Raw genomic sequence first — 20,989 nt, 5'->3', positions numbered from 1 at the left:
GGGACAGGCATATGGATATGCCTACGAGGACAACCAAGGGGTAATCAGCTCCAGGGCAGGTCACCATGTGAGTATTTAAAGGCTGGGGTTCTGCAGAAGTCGCAAGCTCCTGCAGCTAGAGCCCAGTTTGTCACCATCCTCCACAAACTTATGCAGGAAGTGTTCACTCCATGCATGGCTCACAGAATGGGTCCATAGTGCACCAGGTGGAGGGGTTTGTTTTACAACAGCTACTAATACTGCTATTGACAATCAGTATTGCTACTTTGACATTCAATCGGCAAATTCCAACATCCGTTTAGCATCCATTACGCAAATGTATATTTCAAGATTATATAGTACACAAGTAAATGGACTGTCACTGGCAACATGTTCAAACATTATGTTGTAAATACGTCACTGGAGGATCCCTCTGTGTTTTGTGTATGCAAATAGTTAATTTTGTTCAAATTACCACACATGACCAACACATATGCACCTGAGTGGCACTAGGCAATGAATGTGCTTTTTCAACTATTTGTGTGGGTTTTAGAATGGACTGCTGATTATTTAAAGTGTGTTGTGTAAAGAAGGGCACTTCAACAGCACATATTATGCCAGCAAGGGGCAGTTATTCTAATATCCCAAGTAGCTGCATGCATTGTATTAGTGTAGTGTTAATATAATAGGATGTTGTTAATACTCACATCCCACACATAGTATTAAATAAATGTGAAATACACCACTCTGTTTATTCATTTCCAATGACATTTTCAATCATAATCACACCACACACTTGACGCCTGTAGGAGCACAGTGTTTTTCTTGAAACACTTTGCACCATAAATAGGTACTAGAGTCTGCTGCTCTCCTTATAATGGAGTACTGCATAGTGCTGACGAGTGTGAATATATGGAGCACACAGCTGCACATGGCTCTTTGCAGCAGAGGCTACTATAGAAAACTGTTTAATGTAGCAGGCAGTGTGTTTGCTTAATATCAAAGCAAACAGTGGAGAGGATGTTACCGTTTTTGTGAGAAGTCATTTAATAACTTTTATAGATACCTATATTGTATGTCTAAAATTTACTACTGACCAGAGCACAGAGCAGGTCCACCGCCTCCAGGATGAGTTCTTGGTGCCCGATCCGTGTGACGCCCAGCTCCTCCAGCTCCTGATGAGTGATGTGCAGCAGCTGCTCCCCTCCCATCTGCTCCCGCTCGAAACTCTTCACATACTGCTGCAGACAGTCGTCCAGACCTGAGAGGACACATGCAGGGAGACAGGTGTGAGATGTGTGATGGGCAGCTGTGAGAGGAGGAGAGGAGGAGGCGACGTTGGAGTAATCCTTAAAACATGCACAACAGGTTACATCTCCAGCTACGCTCGGTAACAGCGACCAAACAACTCAGAGTTGGAGAAGGGTCCAGAAAGGGTTGGTCAAGCTAGGGACAAACACAAATAAATACCCAAACCCAAGTAAAAGAGAAACTATAAAAAAAAAAGACCATCTGGGAACAGTAAATAATACCATAACTTTCAAACCACTGTTACAATGAAATCATAAACCTGTGTATATTAATGGACTCATTTATCAGGCCCAAAGTGCTTTACAGTAAGGAACCAATCACCTATTCACGCTCTCATTCATACACCAGTGTACCCAGACACTGGAGGCAAGGAGGGTGAAGTGTCTTGCCCAAGGACACAACAACAGTGGGCACCTTCAGGAGCTGGGATTCGAACCAGCAACCTTCCAATCACGAGACTACCCGCTCAAACAACTGTGCCACTATCGCCCCTATATTAGTCCACAGTATCAACAATACCACTAAGAAGAGTTTGTCAGCAGTGGCATTTAAAGGGACTATACAGAGTTTAAAAATGTTAAAACTAAGTATTTTCCTCCCCCTACATGTTTCAGCAGTTACGCATATGACCTGAGGTGGCAGTAGTGAGTATAAAATGGCAAACTTGCATCTTGCCCCTTTAGCACATAACTAAATAAGATATTTTAGGTTTGGATTTTTTGGTAACACAGTATTTTACCCTTGATACATAAATAAATTTACTACAATAGTGCTCTGTAACAATGGTTAACTTGTACATGTATCAGGGTACTGTAAAATAAAGTGATACTGATTTTTTCCATATTTTACAGCTAAATGTAATCTCTAACTGATAAATTATACAATGTCTTCTTTGGGTAAACACTGCACAGCAAAGAAAAACAATATAATTACTATAATGTGCTGGTAAACGTGTAGAGAGTTGTGCTACAACTGTACTGGAAAAGACATTTAATTGGTTCAGCCAATCAATAAGGATCAGACACCAGCAGCTTTACCTTTGACCATATCCGCCCATTTTCCAGCTCATTTCATCAAAACCACACATCTGGATATTGTATAGGTTACTATATTGAATTGTACAAATTGGCCTGGCTCTAACATAATATTGATCACACACCAAGCAACTTCATCATTTCTATTCTGTGATATATTTACGTTCATAATTATATCTCTACTCTGTGCATTATGTAGTTTATACCAAAATAGCTTAACACTAATAGTTTGACCCTTTTAGCTCGATCAAAGACGAGCAGCAATTATAGTCTCATAGAGTTGTGTTGCTAAGCTGCATTTTCCATTTGATCATCTCAGTTACTGTACAATATCGATCCCAATCAGCGTTCGCTTTTACCATCACTACTCCGTCTGTGATGCCAGTCCCTAATTGTTTGTAGCAATTTCCAAATCACGCCCGGACACTGGAGAGTAACATATCGACGTGTGACTGAGGCTGCGAGCCACTCAGCTGTGTCCGCGGCGGCTCTGTGGACGGTATTGATCAGAGAGGGGCCTCGGGCGCCGGACCAAACGCAGTCAGCAGAAACACGCCTCCCCGCAGACCCGACCAACAAGCTTCCACGGGAAAATGAGAATGAAGAGACGCAAATCTACCCGTGCAGCTCGGAATACTGAAGCGCTAATGCAACTGCGCACACGTACTGAGGAGGAGCATGGAAATGTGCAAGTTGTTGTTAGTCAAAATCTTGGATACAGACCGGATTGTGCTGTAGCATCGGGAAATGTAACGATAACAAATTTGAAGTTCGATATATTGAGGCTGGAAAGCATCGCGATAAACGATATTATTGACTTTAACGACACTGTCAACTCTCAGGCATAAAAATGACAGTAAACCTTTGTTCTAAAAGTGCTTAATCATATCCAAAAATAACACACGAGCTGCAATAAACATGAAATATAATGTAACAAGTTAAACAAAGAAAAAATAGGGGGGAAATGCTGATAAATGTACTGACGATAAATGTCATTTGTCTGTTATTTATTGAACAATCAGTCGATATTGTAATTATCGTGACTGCCCTAAATATGGGGATAATACAAGTCAACAATAATGTGTTTCAAAGCCATTTTAACACTCAAATATTATATTTCTAATCACACACAAAAGAAATTAATGCAAATTTAAAATCCAAACAGGGTCCAAGAAGGGAAGATGCAATATTCAACAATTACAAGTTACAATTTAAGCCAAAACTGCCATTCAGTCTCTTTTAGACCATTGTTTTTTTTTTTCTGTATAGTTGATGAACTTGTGCAGTAAAAAATATGGCTTGACCAAAAAAAAGTTTCCACAAAAAAAGGTCACACGCTGTTAAGACACATTTTGCAATAACTGTTCAACATGTAATAACATTTTTGAGTTATGCTATTGTGCAATAAAACTTTATAAGAAATTAATATTGTAATCGAATGGATCACTGCACACTATCAAGCGGATAGTAATACATTGTTAAATACTTTAAATACTACATATCACTGCAGAGTAAATCGGGCCCATATGGATATTTTCTCACAGCAGATTGTTCAGTAGAGGTGAAAAAACGGCAGTCATAGCTAACCGTTATTTATGTTAGCATTAGCCCGATGCTAACATGTAGCATCATGCTAGCATTCTCCGTTATTTATGTTTTTATGTGCTGTTGAGCCATTTTGCTCCTCTCCATGTCTTTGTATCTTTATTTAGTAAAAAACTATATTCATAATTCAGCATTTGCTACAGTATTTTTTGAATAATTACAGAAAGTTTAGATTTTTCTCCAAATTGTTTTCCCCCTTAACTGTTTTCAAACATGACCATATATGGGCGATTCCAGAGATGCCGTCTGTATCTATATTTGTATTGTGTAAAGCCTCATGTTTCCATATTTAAATAGGGAAAGAAGATTTAAAAACGGTGGCCTATTCCTTTAAGGCCTTCATTTGGGCACAATTAATTGACTTGGGTTAAGTTGAGGATTGCAGGAACTACCACTAGGCCACAGTTTCTCCTCCCACCACCAAATAAAACATTCAAATCCCACAAACCCAGACACAGAGGACCAGCCCCAAGCATCACATTTTCCACCCCCCCCCCCCCCCCCCCCCCCCCCCCACCACCCCCCCCTTTTCCACCAACGCCACGGGACAGGAGGAGACAAAATCTACGCCTGGTGTTGCTCTGACTGACACGGACAAACAATCTTGTTACGAGCGGCACAGCGGAGCAATTTCAGATCTCACACAACAGCGGCGCAGAGCAACACAAGTCAGGACTGTTTTAATAGAAACCGTCCCCAGCGACACACCCACGCTGCACATCACGGAGGGCGCGGCAGGAGAGGAAGGAAACTTACTGTAATAAGAGATGTCACACGAAAGATTAAGGATGTTTTAAAGTTTGTATTGTCATGACAAGTCTCCACGCATTCACATCACATTTGGACAGATGTGGGTAGAGTTAACATAGCTGAAGTATTTAAGTAAGAGTAAAGAGTAGAAAGTGACCCATGTAATTAATCAAGTATCAAGTACTTAGTGAAAATGTTACTTGAGTACTGATTAACTATTTGAGCATAAACGTTTGATTTATGCTTTATTGTTGATGTAAAGGGACAGAAAATAATTCAAACATAGAAATTGTGATATTTCTAGTTAATAAAAGAGATTAGTACAAATATAACAATACAAGAAAATGTATTAATTACCAGTAAGATTTCATTTGACTTTTTATAGGGTGACATAAAGCTTTTGTCGAGTACAGATACTCACAGTGGGAATAGACCATTGACAGTATGTTTTACTCAAGTAAGAGTACTGTTACTTTAAACTAGGGCTGGGCAATTAATCGCAATCTTTACTTTGGTAAATCTCAACGATCTCTGAGGTTTGAATAAAAGCTGTATCTAATTTTATGAATCAGCAAAATGTATTTAGTTTATTATGAAAAAATAAAATCGAATCGAAGATCGAGTTCAATCAATGTGGGGATAATTATCAGGATTTCCTTTTTTTTTCAAAATCGCCCAGCCCTACTTTAAACTAATAGTAACATGATCAGAAGTAAAGTACTGTGTAATAAAACTAATCCAAGAAGTTACTTCAAAAAGAGGAAAAAAATATCATTTCACCAACTAGTTTATTCCATACAGTTTGTAACTGCAGTTGTATCACTTTTCTACTGAGCCTGAAAAGTCAAATTTTATAAATGTTTTTTTTTTTTTTTTTTTTTCTTTTTTTATATCTTTATTTGAATTGGGACAGTGCACGTTAATCAACATGTGTTTCTTCAACATGTAAATGTGCCGGAGTTAGCCATATAGGCTAATTTTCATCCGTAGTCCCATGGCAGGTTGATGTCATGACAGGACAAACACAGGCACAAACATACAGCAAAAACACCATCACAGAGACATAAAAAGACAGTGAATGATTTTGTGGGAAAAGCTCATTTGCATCAAGTCTCTTCAGGGGCGGATCTAGAAAAAAAGTCACAGGGTGGCAAATAGGGTCAGGGATCATTTCTGGGGCGGCAACACATTTTACAATGTCGAATGTTTATAGCGGGGCTATGCAAGTTTTGCTTGATTGCAAGGAAATGTTTCCGTGTAGATGCAGCTGAGCCTCCCAAAATCAAACACAAATAGTAGCATTGTCCATAATATAAGCAGGGGGTTTCTAATTCAAGAAACTTTTGTTAAAAAAATACAAAAAAATATAAAATCATCATCTTTGGAGCCACAGGAGTTGGCACCTGGATCCTTTTTTAGCTCTAAAGTTAATAATAATAATTCTTTGACCTGTCAAAAAAGTGCTAACTGAGAGTGAGCCTCTGTGAGCCCCCAAAGCTTCTAGAGCAGATGTGAGACATCACATGACAATGGGCGGGCAGCTGGGGTGGCAAGACCTTTACTTGGGTTGGCAGCAGCCACTAGATCCGCTCCTGTGTCTCTTTCATTTTCTTTGTTCATCAAATGAATGAACTCGCAACATCTGGAACACAATCCTCAAACATTTAGCTAAATATTGTAAAGTATTATTAATATAGTAAGTTCATGCAAACTTGTGAAGGCCCAAACTTTCAGAAGCTAACAGGTCTGTATGGGAGACCCTGTGGGAAAAGCCAGGGTAAGTGATGCGTGTGTGATTAGTTTGATGGCGGTGATGTGTGCGCTTCTATCTGTCTACCCCAGGGCAGATGTGGCTACATGTGCTGCTTACTACCACACAGTAAGGAGGAAATTAATACCTACCCCTTGTAATCGCTTTGAGTGACTTGTGACAAAATATAATCTAGGCTACAAACTGTTAATGTGTTCTTCATCCCATCCTTCAGTATCCTCAAATAACACAAAGAGTTAAGACCACACTACAATAATGAATGTGACACAAACTGATCACTAATACTGTACGTCCAAATGATTTGACGTCATCCCGCCCTGGCTTTGCTCCACAACAGCTCTACATTCAAATCGGGAACTTCCGAATCCCACAGACCGCAGAGACAATATAGAGCCATGTGTGCAGTCTAATAAGTCATGACGGTTGCTGCCAGAGATAAGAGCAACTGGAGCAAACACATTCATTCCGAGTGGCCAGAAGCTACAGCGGCTCATACAGTAATGCACAGACATGGAGGAAACAGCCAACAGCAAGAAGCTCGGGAAAAATGTGTCCACGCAGAGATGAGAGAGAGCAGGGAAAGAAGGCTGCTTTCAAACGGCGGGGTTGGGAAGATTACTCTAGCTAAACCTTCTTTTACTTTATTACTATTCTACCCTGTAGTTACATATACAAATACAATGATGAGTGCCTGTGATTGATTGTATGTAATTATAAAACAATTCATAAGGTCCAATCGGCTGGTAGTCCTGAGCAAAATCTACAGCTACTTCTGCCACACAAAAAAGAGAGATTTTTTTTTTAAAATCAAATAACAGTAAATGAATGACAAATAAACTCTCTTCTTCTATGCTATTCAATGCTGCTGCCGGATATACTTACAATAGGTGTTTTTGTTTTTTTCCCCTCCGGTTTAGACTTAAAGGGACTGTTCAGAGTTTAAAAATGTTAAAATTTTGTATTTTCCTCCCCCTACATGTTCCAACAATGTCCTAGCGTGTAGAATGAGCCCAGACCTGTTCACCACAACTGCTGCTAAAATCCTGCACTGTCACTCAAGACGGTATTACTTATTGCCGTCATGCACGGGCTTAATATGGTGCAGTTACATGTATGACCTGAGGTGGCAGTAGTGAGTATAAAATGGCTATCTTGCATCTAGCCCCTTTAAGCGCAAAATGAAGGCCTTTTTTAGACCTTTTTCAGATCTGGTTTAGATTGGATCTTGATCTAGCCTTGTTGATAGCTAAAATATTTTATAAGCTGGTATTTGGAAGGACAATTATTTTATAAAATGGTGTGAGCAGTTTATTCTTGTACAGTATTCTTGTACTTAATTGATCCCTGTGGGGAAATTCATTCTCTGCATTTGACCCATCCCTCAATGCCGCTGGGGCGACCTGTAGGAGCAGTGGGCAGCCAAAGTATAGGCATGCGCCTGGGAACTTGTCTCCAGATGTGAAGCCAGGCTAATGGTTGCAATCACTTGGTTGCAGGCTTTACCTAGTGTACATGTTTTAGTGGTAGGGGAAACCAGAGTACCCGGAGAGAACTGTCTCAGACACGGATAGAACAAGTAAACTCCACACTGAACTCGAGGATCAAACCCGGGACCTGGTAGCTGTAGCCTCACAGGGCGCCACAAATATGATTCACAAACAGAACCATCAATGACACAGACAAATACTGAAACAAATGCAATGTCCAGATGAAAAGCCAGCACTGACGCAGCAGATGGATAGTTTCTCCGGGCGTCCTCTTCCTTCCTTCAGGCTATAAATAGGATAGGAGTCCCTTTACAGATAGGGTTTAAGATGAGTTATGGGCTTGATCAATACAAAAAATACACGCAATTAATCATTATAGTGTATAGAAGAAATGGTACCATAAGAATAGAATAAAGGGCATATAAAATGTTACGCACTTGTTTTCTATAGTCTATATATTGTATCTCTGACTTCGAAAAGAATGCATTTTTGATGATGGTTTGCGCGATGTGCAATGCCCCCATTAACTGCAGCTTTTGCCGGACTCTTAACTACAGTAACGCACGTGTTTGCAGCCTATATGGTGAGCCTATGAATAAAAAATCAAACATGTTTCAAGCGGAATCCTCAGAAGAAGCGTCACTGTGCGGCTATGCTCTACATCCCAGTGCGGAGAGATAAAGGGCTTCCAACAGAGAAGAAAGGAGGGCTTAGGTTAGTCGCCTCAACATTATCATTATTATGGTTGATAAAGTAAACAAGTACCACTAACAAACGTTGCTATGCTACTTTGCAAGTTAGAGCATCCACAGTGACCAAACCTATTCAAGATCGAGATCAAATGCAGAGGATTAATCTCTTTAGGGGCATAAGGACAAAAAATATATCTTAGAAAAGGGAAGTACCACTCCTACTGCTGCTACTGCTACTTCAACAACAAGTGACAAATAATACTCTGATGCTATAATTGCTTTGTCTTTGAAGATCCAATTGTCTGATGCAGTGGGTCGCTAAGTTTTACCACTGAAGAAAACATGTAACTTTCTTAGTATGTCTAGATCCAAATCACAGGATTAGAACTTAAACCTAAACTCGGACTAACCAGGTCTAAAAATGGGACTCAACTAGTTCTAATTAAGGAAAATTACATCTAAATTCAATAAAGAAGCTGAGAAGTCTTCATTATTTGAGTAAAAATACAGATAGTCCTGGTCAAATATTGCTCCGATAAAAGTCAAAGTTGCTCAATCCAATTTTTGAGTCAAAACAAGTTGAAAATACTTAACTACAGTTGTGCTCAGAAGTTTTAAAAGCCTTAGAAATGCACACTCCAGAACAGCAGGTGCCACTGACTCACAACAATGAAGGTTGGTCCTGGTTATCTTGCCATATGGTGAATTTAGACAGAACTTTTGTGTTTTTTAAAAGCTACAGAGTTGTTGTGAGTCAGTGGCATTTGACAGCACATCCGCACGGCGCCACCTACTGTTCTGGAGTGTGCATTTTTAAGGCTTTTTATAACAAACAAAACGCTTTTTACTCCAGAGCTTTTTAGAAATGTAGTGGAGTAGAAAGTAGTTAATTTCTCTTTTGAATGCAGTGAAGTAAAAGTAATAAGTCAAATTACTAAAAAAGATACAGTACAAATCCACAAAAACTCTTCTTAAGTACAGTACTTACAGTAAATGTACTTTGTTGCTGACCACCATCTGCCCACACCACCGTTTTAGAACAACATAATGTAGAGACAGACACAACTTTTACAAAGTTTCTTCAACATAAACCAATATTAGACATGTGCATGACTCCTGCAAACGCAAAATGGAGTAAAAGCATTAGTTCCCACTGTTTTCCCAAATGCATTGGCTGAACTTTATAAGAGCCCATCTGAGGCGTGATAAAATACTCTAAATAAACACATAGCTATACAGTGGCCTATATGCATAAAGATAACTACTGCAGCTGCTCAGTCCAATCACGTGAGTCAGCCTCCCCCCAGGACAAAGTGCTGATCTGGGTTCATATGGCCGCTCCAACAGCACATGGGGCCCGGCTACTACAGTGACACATCGGCCGTAAGTCGAGGCACTACATTCAAGCGAGCGATTATTCAAAACATCACCGTCAATCGTCTGTGTCCTCTTAACACCACGACAAAATACCATCTTCCTAACCCACTGTTATTACGGCAAACGCACAAAATACATGGTACATTTCTGCATGAGCGAAGCAAGAAATGCATTGGATCAACTGATGAGCTGCTTCCTGCTTCCCCCTGGGAGACGGGACAGTATAGATACAGATAGATACAGACGGCATCTCGTCATAGAAGGGGGCGTGGCCTCGCCAAGAGGGAAAATAGAATATTTTGGGAAACACAATTTTTCACTCTTTTTAGCCATTTTCTGGTGGAATATGAGCTTATTTATCACATACAAATAAAGTCAAGTGTAAATCGGGTCCATATGGATATTTTCTCACAGTAGATTGTTCTGTAGAAGTGAAAAAACGGCTGTTGTGGCTAGCTGTTAGCATTAGCCCGATGCTAACGTGTAGCATTATATTAGCATTCTCTGTTCTGTTATGTATTTATGGGCTGTTGAACCACTTTGCTCCTCTCCATGTCTTTGCATCTTTAACTAGTAGAAAACTATATTCATAATTCAGCATTTGTTAAAGCAGTTTTTGAATAATTAGAGAAAGTTTACCTTAATAAATCCTTTTCGTAGTCCCTGTGGGGGTAATACAAGTGTTTATGGGATGATTGGAAGGTCTTTCATCTCCTCCAACTTGACTGCCACCGGTCCGGAGCCACCAATACACACTAATGGAATCACGAAGAAGAAGCTAACATGCTAACAAGCAAAGCTAGCTGCGGGCTAACGTCACTTTAAACAGTATTTACAGCCAAGTTTGAGTGAAAAAAAATATTTCCATTCCCTTCGCCTTTCCTGTCAGCGTAGTATTTACTCTCCAAATCAAATTAACAAGTAAAAAAATTGTAACATGCTACGACACCTGCAGTTGCGCTTATGGCCTCTAGGGGCAAGAGTTACTTAGTACTGCTTTAACTGTTTTCAAACATGACCATATATATGGGCAATCCCAGAGATGCCGTCTGTATCTATGGTAAAGAAGACATTTACACAGGAAGTCTGCGTAATCATACAAATGTATTCACAAGGAGCCAGGCCACGACATCAGGATGGAAAAGTATGAAGAAAATACTTAAATCGCAGTTAGAAGTTGGGCATCCTTCTTTTTTTTTCACCCAAATGACAGAGAGACTGTAAAAATAACAATGTTTGAAGTTGGTTATGTGATTTAAAAAAAAAAAAAAAGGTGAAATGTACGACGGCTTTATTTCCTACAGAGATTGGGACCGGCGTTTGTATTCTAGTGATAGCTCAGCTGAATTGAAAGGGAATACATTTGTGCTTTGAGTGCGCTGCTTTTCCCGGTGTCAAAAGATTTTATTTCGGGGATAGATAGGCACTGAAGCACTCCATTACCGCGTCCCAGAGTGGTGACTGTCCACACAGCAGCTCATGTTGACAACTTCATCCACATTTCATGCATCTCTCTCCTCTCCTCAAAGGCTAGAGAGAGACGGAGAGAAACCGGGGAGAAGGACAGAGGGAGAGTAGTGTCACGATAGAAAAGATTCAACTAGTCAATACTAAACACCAATTTCCAAGAATTTGAATACTGCGATAGTTGATAGTCCTATGAGGCTGTTAATAAAAATACATTTTATTTGTATAGCATTTTCAAGACACTCAAAGAGGCTTCACAGAAAAACAAAAGAGGTAGGTTTTGAGTTCTTTCTTGAAGGTGGGGAGGTCAGAACAGGCACGGAGCGGTTGGGGCAGTGGGTTCCAGAGTGTGGGGGCGGCGATGGAGAAGTCTCCCCAGGTTCGGCGCTTGGTCTTACAGGGGAGGGACAGGAGGTGGGCGTTGGAGGAGCGGAGGGTGATGGTGGAGGAGGTCGGTGAGGTATGGAGGGGATGAATTATGGAGGGATTTGAAAGTGATGAGGAGGACCTTGAACTGGATGCGTTGAGGGATGGGGAGCCAGTGGAGGTTCTGAAGGACAGGGGTGATGTGTTCACGGGAGCGAGTGTGCGTGAGGAAGCGGGCAGCGGGCAGCGGAGTTCTGGATGTATGGCAGGCTGTAGTGCCATCCTATTCACCTTATTCCGGAAGTTCACATGGATTGTGCCCACCCCTTCACTGGTATTAGTTTACATAGGACTGGAGAATCACCGTGTCGGACACAAAGCCGTTTTCAGTGCAGTGATGACTTGATTTTACACAAATCTGTCTGTCCATCATATTTTAGCGGCAAACATTTTCCCTCATTCTCCGTATAATGGACGGACGTAGACAAAGAAAGCGCCAATCCAAAGCAAAAGCAGGCAAAAGTGGGACATCTTCTGCCGGACTATAAACATAATCAAACAACAATAAAGTCAAGCCAAAAATCAGACCCAGATTGATGTTTTTCACAGCGAATTGTTCAGTCGAAGCGGAAAATGGCACTTGTTAGCTAACGTACCATGAAGCTAATGTTGTATTCAGTAGAAAAATACATAACAAATTCAGCATTTGTTAACCTCTTAACCCCCGACTTAACTTAGTGCATTTTCTCCAGTTTGACTTTAAAAGGACTAAACGGAGTTTAAAATATGAAAATGACATATTTTCCTCCCCCTACATGTTCCAGCCATGTCCTAATGTGTAGAATGAGCTCAGACCTGTTCACCACAACTGCCTCTAAAATCCTGCACTGTCACTCAAAAAGTTGTTAATTCGGGTCTGAATTGCCGTCATGCGCAAGCTTAATATAGAGATTGCAGTTACGCATAAGACCTGAGGTGGCAGTAGTGAGTGTAAAAATTACCAACTTGCATCTAGTCTCTTTAACCAAATCTAAAAACTTGTTAAAAAAAAGTGTCAACATATAGCAAACAACAAACATGAGATGGAAACGAGGATGAAAAAGTCACAAAAAACTAACAAAATAAATGACAAAAAAGCATCAAAACAAAAAAGAGATGACGCTACACTGGCCTATAAAGCTGAACTGGAGAAAACTATTCATAAAAATCCAATTTAGAAAACAGGTAACTTTTTCCTCTATATGGTTTCCAAGCCTGGATAAATGGATTAACAATCATTAGCTCTGTCAGTGCTTGTATATACCATGGAGTCTGTCTGTGCAGAGGGAAAGTAGAGCACTAAACTCTAGCAAAACCCTCAGTCAATTTGTTTTGGAGCTGGCGCCGTTCACTGGTAGTACGTTAGCTACAGTTGCGTCACATTTAAGCGAAGGATCAAAAGGATAACCCACATTGAACACGCCATGCTTATTCAACATTAGCATCGCGAGCTATGCAGACTAACTTTGTACCCATTAAAATTCACAAATCCATGCCTTAATCTAAGAACTCACATGACCACACAAGTTCAGAAAACGTACATATCTTTAAATCAGCCCATGAGAAGAAGCAAAAACACAGATTTTTTGTTTTGTTTTTTTGGATTACTTTTCAATGTTTATCCCTTTAATTTCCACAGCAGCCCTGAGTGAAGTCCTGGGAAACTTTGCTACTAAGAAGGGGTGTAAATTATGTCCACTTCCCACAAAATCCCAGGTGCAAACTGGTCCCTGTTAAAGACATTAGACACAGGCCCCTCTGTCCCACGGCCGGATAGAGCCGGTGCTTTGATATGATGCCCACTGCAGCCTCATTCTCCACAGACGAATGTCCCGTCGGCTCAGCGCTTTGGTCCTCCTCCTCTCTCACTCAATGCACTATTCCAATTTCTCATTTTGGGTTTCTCTGAGGTATTTTTGTCTCTGTCAGTCTGTCCTTTACCATGCATTCATCAGGGCTTTTCACGAATAGAAACTTTTGAGCCCAGGCAATTTAAAATCAGAATATTGTTTAAGTACAAACTTCATTAACAAAGCAATTATACGTTTTACAGAATGTTTATGTGTTTGGCATCAATGTATCAGTAACACACATTTTTGTACAGTTGCCATGACGTTAATGAGAGATAAAGGTTCTTGTGAGGAAATATATATGTAGAAAGCCTTGGGAAGCTTCTTGGAAAGCTTCCCAAGGCTTGTTTGGAACAAGATTAAGCGCTTTAAACACAATTTCACACAGATCGCAATTTTGACTGTGATTTGTTTTATCTTTTGGGTATGGACACAGATGAGACTCATGCATGTAAGTACGCCACACCGGGTTGTAGCCATGGGGAAAGTAGTCAAGCAAACACACAAAAAGGCCGGTGACTGAGACCTGGAGAAAGGGAAATTGTCCTTTACATCTGACTCATCCTTTGATGCCGCTGGGGAAGACCATATATGGAGCAGTTTGCGACCGCAGTGTAGAGCGCGTGGATAGGGATGGGACCATAATGAAATTTGGGGTTACGATTATCTTGGCCAAAACAACAGCGATTAACGATATTATCACGATATGGTTTAAAAAAAATCACTGAAACTGCGGAAATGATGAGATCGGGCCATTACTAAATATTCCTCTTCACTGTCTGCTGTGTCATATTGAGTATTTAAAGGTACACTCTGTAGCATTTTGGACGACACTATAAAAAGTATATATCAAGCATTTGCTTAAATGACTTGAACTGAGGAAATGTATCTTGTTTTGAGGGGTTTTCACTCATTTAGACCTTTTTCCTGATCTGACCAAGATTATTTTGCTAGTTTGAGGACATTCCAGATTGGTTCTATAATAAATCTCGCATGAAATAAGAAAGTAAAACTGCCAATGGGACAAGACCATTTTTCTTACCGCATTGGCAGACAAAACTTACTTGAAATAAAGGCGAAATGTATTGAAATGAGTCAGAAACATCTCAGAACAAGTGAAATAATCTGGGTCAAATGCCAAACTACATCTTAACAAGTCAAAACAACAAAAAATTGGATTATGACAAATCTAGTAAACTACTTTTTGCATTGTATACTACTACTACTGTCATCAATACAAAACATGCAGCTAATGAGCAGCACGACACAGAAAATGCCATTTCTGCAGTGGGTAATCAAAGAATGGATTTGGATGAGGAGCAAACCTACTGAAATCTTAATTGGCTATATGCACAGTGACCCCACGTGATTTCCGCCTGGACAGTCAGCCAGAGGCTGTCCTTCCTGTCTGTCATCTCTTCCCATTAAAAATTAGCAGGTCCCACAGAAATGAAGCAATAGCTTAAGATTTGGTAAAGGACAGCGAGTAAAAGTTCGGATGTGGCTGGAGCAGGTTAGAAAATATTACGTGAGACGTAACGACTTCACTGGAGGAAACCTCCGTGTTCATAACGGTGGATGTTTTTGTCTTGAAGCTAACGCGGCTAACAAAATAAAAAATAAAACTAGCGCAAAGTTTAGAACGAGCCTGCGCAAAAAAGAATCGTCCTGTTAGTAGTTTAAATAATATTTACTTGTTTACATGTTATATTATCATTTTTCAACACTAGCCTTTAGCTCTAAGATAAAAGCTCCTACCTTACGACAGCTGGCGTTTCCTTTGGGTGCTGGATTCACAGCGAACATGATGTTTGTAATACGTTGCTGTGACTGTCCATCAGTAACTCGTTGTCCTTAACCAGATCCTGAGCTATCGCTATTTTTGTGTGGGAACCTGCTAATTGTGAACGTAAACGACCAGCGACAGGAAGTGCTGCGTCTGGCTGACTGTCCAGGAAGACGTCACGTGGGGAAACTGTGCATATAGCCTATTACTGCTGACTTAAGTCACATCTCCATGGAAACGGATCCACTATTATCTTCTGGCACGATAATCACTGTGATCAAAAAATGTTGCAATCGATTAATTGCCGCATCTTTTATCGCGATTAACAATATTATTGTTTATCGTCCCATCCCTACTCGTGGACTCATCTCGAGATCTTGCAACAGTCTTATGGTCACAATAGGGCTGCTCGATTATTGAAAAAATTATAATCACGATTACTTTTGTCATAATTGAAATCACGATTATTCAAACGATTATTTGTTGCCTTTTAAAAAAAAGTCTATCTTTATTTTATTTATTTAGTAAATCAAAACACTAAACAAACACTTTATGTTTTCTGGACAGTCATAAAAGTACAAATGATTTCAAGTACGCCTTGATTAAAGAGAGGTCCCTGTTTCACACCTGCCCCCTGCTGGCCAGCCCTCACACCTGCGCAAGTAAACTGAGCGGCGTGGCCAGATGACATCATCACACAGCGCTGTTTGTTTTCTATGTCAGACAAAAGCATGAGCCATGGCACGTGAAAAGCAAAGAGAAAATAATCCCAGCGCCATAAAATAATGCAACTCTGCTTTGCAAAAAAAAAAAAAAATGAAAAAAATAATAATAATTTGAAAAAAAAATATATATATTAGAATCGATTTTTTGCGATTATGCTAATTTTGTAATCGTTTACTGTTGTAATTGCACAGCCCTAGGTCACAATCACCTGTCTAAAGGTCATCATTACGTTGGCGCGAGGAAAACATATCTCTTTGGGGAATAAAACATGACGACACGTTCATGAGTTTACATTGACAAGACGACACGAAAATATGAGAAAGTGGTTCGCTAGACTCGGAGAACCGGAGCAGAGAAAACACCACTACACAGAGAGGAACTGTATGAGGAAAATGGCCTCAGATGCAGAAGGCTGTGACCCCCCTCCCTTTTTAAAACTTGACTAAAACCCTTTTGAGTTTTCGACTAAAACTATCACATTTAGAAATGACTGAAATGTGACTATAACTAAAAGCATTTTCGTCCAAAAGAGTAAGACTATGAGGGCTGCCAAAAACAACACTGCTGGAGGATGCGCATGTTTTTAGTGTGAAAAACCAGAGTACCCGGAGAAAACCCACGCACAGACACAGGGAGCACATATAAACTCCACACAGAAAGGTCACACTGGCCCAGCATTGAACCCGGGACCTTCTTGCTGAATATCTAGCTTTATATTGCCTGAGTTAAAGCAGTACTAAGAAACTCATGCACCTCAGAGGCCATAAGCGCCACTGCAGGTGTCGCAGCATGTTGCTTTTTTTTTGCTCATTAATTGTCCGTGAGAGTAAATACTACGCTGACAGAAAAGACAAAGGGAGAGAGGGATATTGTGCATCCAATTACACAATAGAGATCAATGGAGATATTGGTTCTCACTCAAACTTAGCTGTAAATACTGTTACCTTCTTCTCTCCTTGATTCTATTAGTGTGTATTGGTGGCTCCGACCCGGTGGCAATCAGACACCAGGAGGAGATGAAAGACCCCCCCAATAATACCATTAACACTGGTATTACCCCCAGATGGACTACGAAAAGGATTTATTAAGGTAAACAAGTTACTTAGCATTGCTTTAAGTAAATAACATTTGTTAAAGCTTCCTGTCACTCACTCAGGACAATAGCAGGAGGGATTAGGCATAAAGCTTGATAAGATTTCTCACTGATAAAGTCCCCACCATTTTTTTCTAGCTTATTTCCGACAAACATGATGCACTGTGTTTCCCCATTATCCAGAGACGTGCTTTGCTTCCAACGGATGCGGTTTCCATGACGATGCCCCCAATTTACATCTTCAGAGTGGCGTGCAAGTCTGAGGAAAAAAATCCTATCAATCCGTGTGTATTTCTCCGGCCATCGCGGTAAGTGCCCTTATGCCTACATGTCTTTTGAATTCAGCGCGAGCACCGGCAAAGCGGAGGGCCGTGTGAAAATGGAGGACTCTCTGCTGCCCTGTGCGTCTCCCCATAATAAGGCGACGCTCTTTAATCTTTAATGCAGCCACAGCGACAACTAGCACACAGCAGCCGGAGCCGGAGGAAGCGTGTTTTCCGACTGACTTTTCCAGCATGCCAGTAGGGGAGTAAATAGGGGGGGGGGGGGGGGGGGGGATGGTGTCGGACGCTGGTAAACACGAGGCTGCTCACCGGGAGACGCAAACAACAACCAGAGGAACGTTTTGCCTTTCAAACAGTGAATTAACACAAGCAACAACACTGAGAAGGAGGGGCGGGCATTGACTCAGAGGACTTCAGTGTTTTAAAAGCCACACAAATATTTCATCTTATAGCGAGGCTGCATTAATGGGACATCATAACGTCACAGGTTTTAACCAATGCCACGGTGACGCCGCAAACATAAAAGGTTACGAGACAAATATAATTCATCCCACAGAGCTGAAGTATATTATAGATTTTGTGTGTTCAAAGGCAGACACTTGGGAAACGCTGTGTGAACGTTACATCACTGTTGACATCACAGCGTAACTGTAAAAGTGCACCATCTGTGAGGCCAATTATATACTCTCAGAGCAAAGAAAAAGAAAAGCCAACATTGGGATTAGACTTGACGTGTGAAAATTGCTGTTTTCTTTAGGTATCAGTGGCTTCAAACTCACGTTTAATATTTGCTTCGACTATCGCTTTGCCTCATTGTGTGTCAGACATTGTGAAATCGACAAACACTCGTGACTGAATATGTGTTTACCGTTTGAGCGCACTGACTATCCAGCACTAATTTCCTGTAAATAAAAGAGAAAACAATAAAGCTGTCGAGGCAGGTGTCCTAAATAGCCCATTGATCTATAAGAAACAGGTTTGCAGTGACTGAGTAAGTTTTAATAAAGCTGACAGTCACACGATTTTCTTTGGCTTGGTTTCCACGAGGCATGAAAAGAATTGTGCCAAAAATCAAGACATAATGTTATTAAAAAGCATTAAATAAGATTCAAAATGGCATTAAATGTTTATTTATTGGAAAATTATGACGTGACAACAGTTGTTACCGTCTAAGTTCATTGAAAATACCAAAATGATGGTCTAAAACATATTCAGTTGCAGTTTTGGCTGAAATTGACCACATTTTTTGTTAAAAAGTTGCCAGGTTTTGTCATGTTCTTGTTCCTCTGTTCAATGAAATGTTTGCAAATCTTAAAGGGACTATACGGAGTTAAAAAATGTTAAAATGAAGTAATTTCCTGCCCCTACATGGTCCAACAATGTCCTAATGTGTAGAACCTACAGCTGTTAGAGCTCGTGCTTCACAGCTAGAAAACAATAAAGCTGTCGAGGCAGGTGTCCTAAATAACCTATTGTTCTATAAGAAACAGGTTTGCAGTGACTGAGTAAGTTTTAATAAAGCTGACAGTCACACGATTTTCTTTGGCTTGGTTTCCACGAGGCATGAAAAGAATTGTGCCACAAATCAAGATATAATGTCATTAAAAAGCATTAAATAGGATTCAAAATGGCATTAAATGTTTATTTATTGGAAAATTATGACGTGACAACAGTTGTTACCGTCTAAGTTCATTGAAAATACCAAAATGATGGTCTAAAACATATTCAGTTGCAGTTTTGGCTGAAATTGAGCACATTTTTTGTTAAATGTTTGCAAATCTTAAAGGGACTATACGGAGTTTAAAAATGTTAAAATGAAGTAATTTCCTGCCCCTACATGGTCCAGCAATGTCCTAATGTGTAGAACCTACAGCTGTTAGAGCTCGTGCTTCACAGCTAGAAAGTCCCAGGTTCAATCCCCACCTGGACGGGGTCTTTCTGTGTGGAGTTTGCATTTTCTCCCTGTGTCAGCGTAGGTTTCCCCTATCACTAAAAACATGTACAATAGGTGAGCCAGGTGTTTCTGACCACCAGCCTGGCTCCACATCATGGAGATGGGTCCCCGGGCGCAGCACTGCCACTGCCCACTGCTCCCTACGGGTCGTCCAGTGGTGTCAAGGGATGGGTCAAATGCAGAGGACAGATTTCATTGTACAGTTCACATATAATGACAAATAAAATAGTTTCTGGGCATTAAAAAGCAATAAATTGAGTTAGTTCGATTCTTTATCACAACGCACCTTTACAAAATCTAAACATAAAGGCTGTTACAAATCAAGAAGACAAAAGCAAACTTGTCAGTTCTCTTGAAAAGCCAAATATACAAATGCACATGACCAAAAAGGAGCGAGGAGAAGTTTTACTTATTTAACCCCACCCCCTATTCCAAACACAATTAATAACATACATTTTCTGAATTGAACTTGTTTCTGCCTGTACAAAACCCTGTTATGAAATCAAAACAAAGTCTTAAAGGAACAGGCCACCGTTTTTCCATACTGAGATACTATGTTCTTACCTGAGCTAAGACGAGTTGATGTGTACCTGTCTGGTCTCTGTCTGGCAAAAAGACCAAAGATGTTGTTAGCATATGGCCTTTCCCAGTATATTCCTATGGCTCCAAACGGGGTAATGTTAGAAGCGACCACACTCCTCCACGGGCACACAAACACCAGACAGGTACATATTAACTTGTCTAAGCTCAGGTAAGAACATAATCTCGGTATGGAAAAACTGTGGCCTGTTCCTTTAACACTTAGCTTTCATTCACCATATTCTCAACACACGACTACATGCAGAGAGATGAACATATTAAGACAAAAAACATATGGGTCAATCTAGAAACCAACAAACACTCCTATCCCCAGAGCACTGTACAGACGACGTCCAGTGTAATGTATATCCATTTATAATCTACTGGGGATCGGCACTGTTCTTCATACAACATATGTCACACAAACTATCAGGACCAGGGATGATCTCAGCCACACTGTGAACGATACATTTTCTTTCAGATTTTGCGCCAATACAGAAGATAGACGACTGTAGCGAAGCGTCTTATTCATTTCCCTGCCAATGTGTGCATCAGTAGTCTCCCCGCGCTCAGAGTCCCAGGTCGTTTCTGTGCAGTCTGTAGAACAAAGCAGCCGGTAAAGCAGGAGTCCGATATTTGGCTCCGCATGATAAGTTTTCAGACGTCATAGTTAACGTCTGCACAGATCTGCGCGCTCACGCCGACAGGAAACTCCTCCGGTGTGGGTGTTCGAATCAAAACAAACCCCGATGACTCATCTTTATGTGAGCCTCCTTCCACAGCAGCCGCACAGACAGGGGAGTCTTGGCCTGCTGCTAACGATAGCTGTGTCAGGCTTT

General features: G+C 40.5%; 1 protein-coding gene across 5 annotated transcripts in view; it reads right to left on the bottom strand.

The window, feature by feature from the left end:
• LOC306962846 (connector enhancer of kinase suppressor of ras 2) overlaps positions 1–20,989 on the bottom strand; it is a 143,870-nt gene that overhangs the window by 113,499 nt on the left and 9,382 nt on the right. For all 5 annotated transcript variants that reach the window (XM_079556182.1, XM_079556181.1, XM_079556185.1 and 2 more), the window contains exon 2: positions 1,077–1,240. In XM_079556182.1, coding sequence (XP_079412308.1) covers positions 1,077–1,240 — 164 coding nt within the window. The remainder of the gene's footprint in view (positions 1–1,076; positions 1,241–20,989) is intronic.

The sequence above is a fragment of the Gobius niger genome, assembly GCF_951799975.1.
Source record: "Gobius niger genome assembly, chromosome: 5".
In the NCBI taxonomy this organism is placed as follows: Eukaryota; Metazoa; Chordata; class Actinopteri; order Gobiiformes; family Gobiidae; genus Gobius; species Gobius niger.
This window is presented reverse-complemented; position numbering and strand designations above follow the sequence as displayed.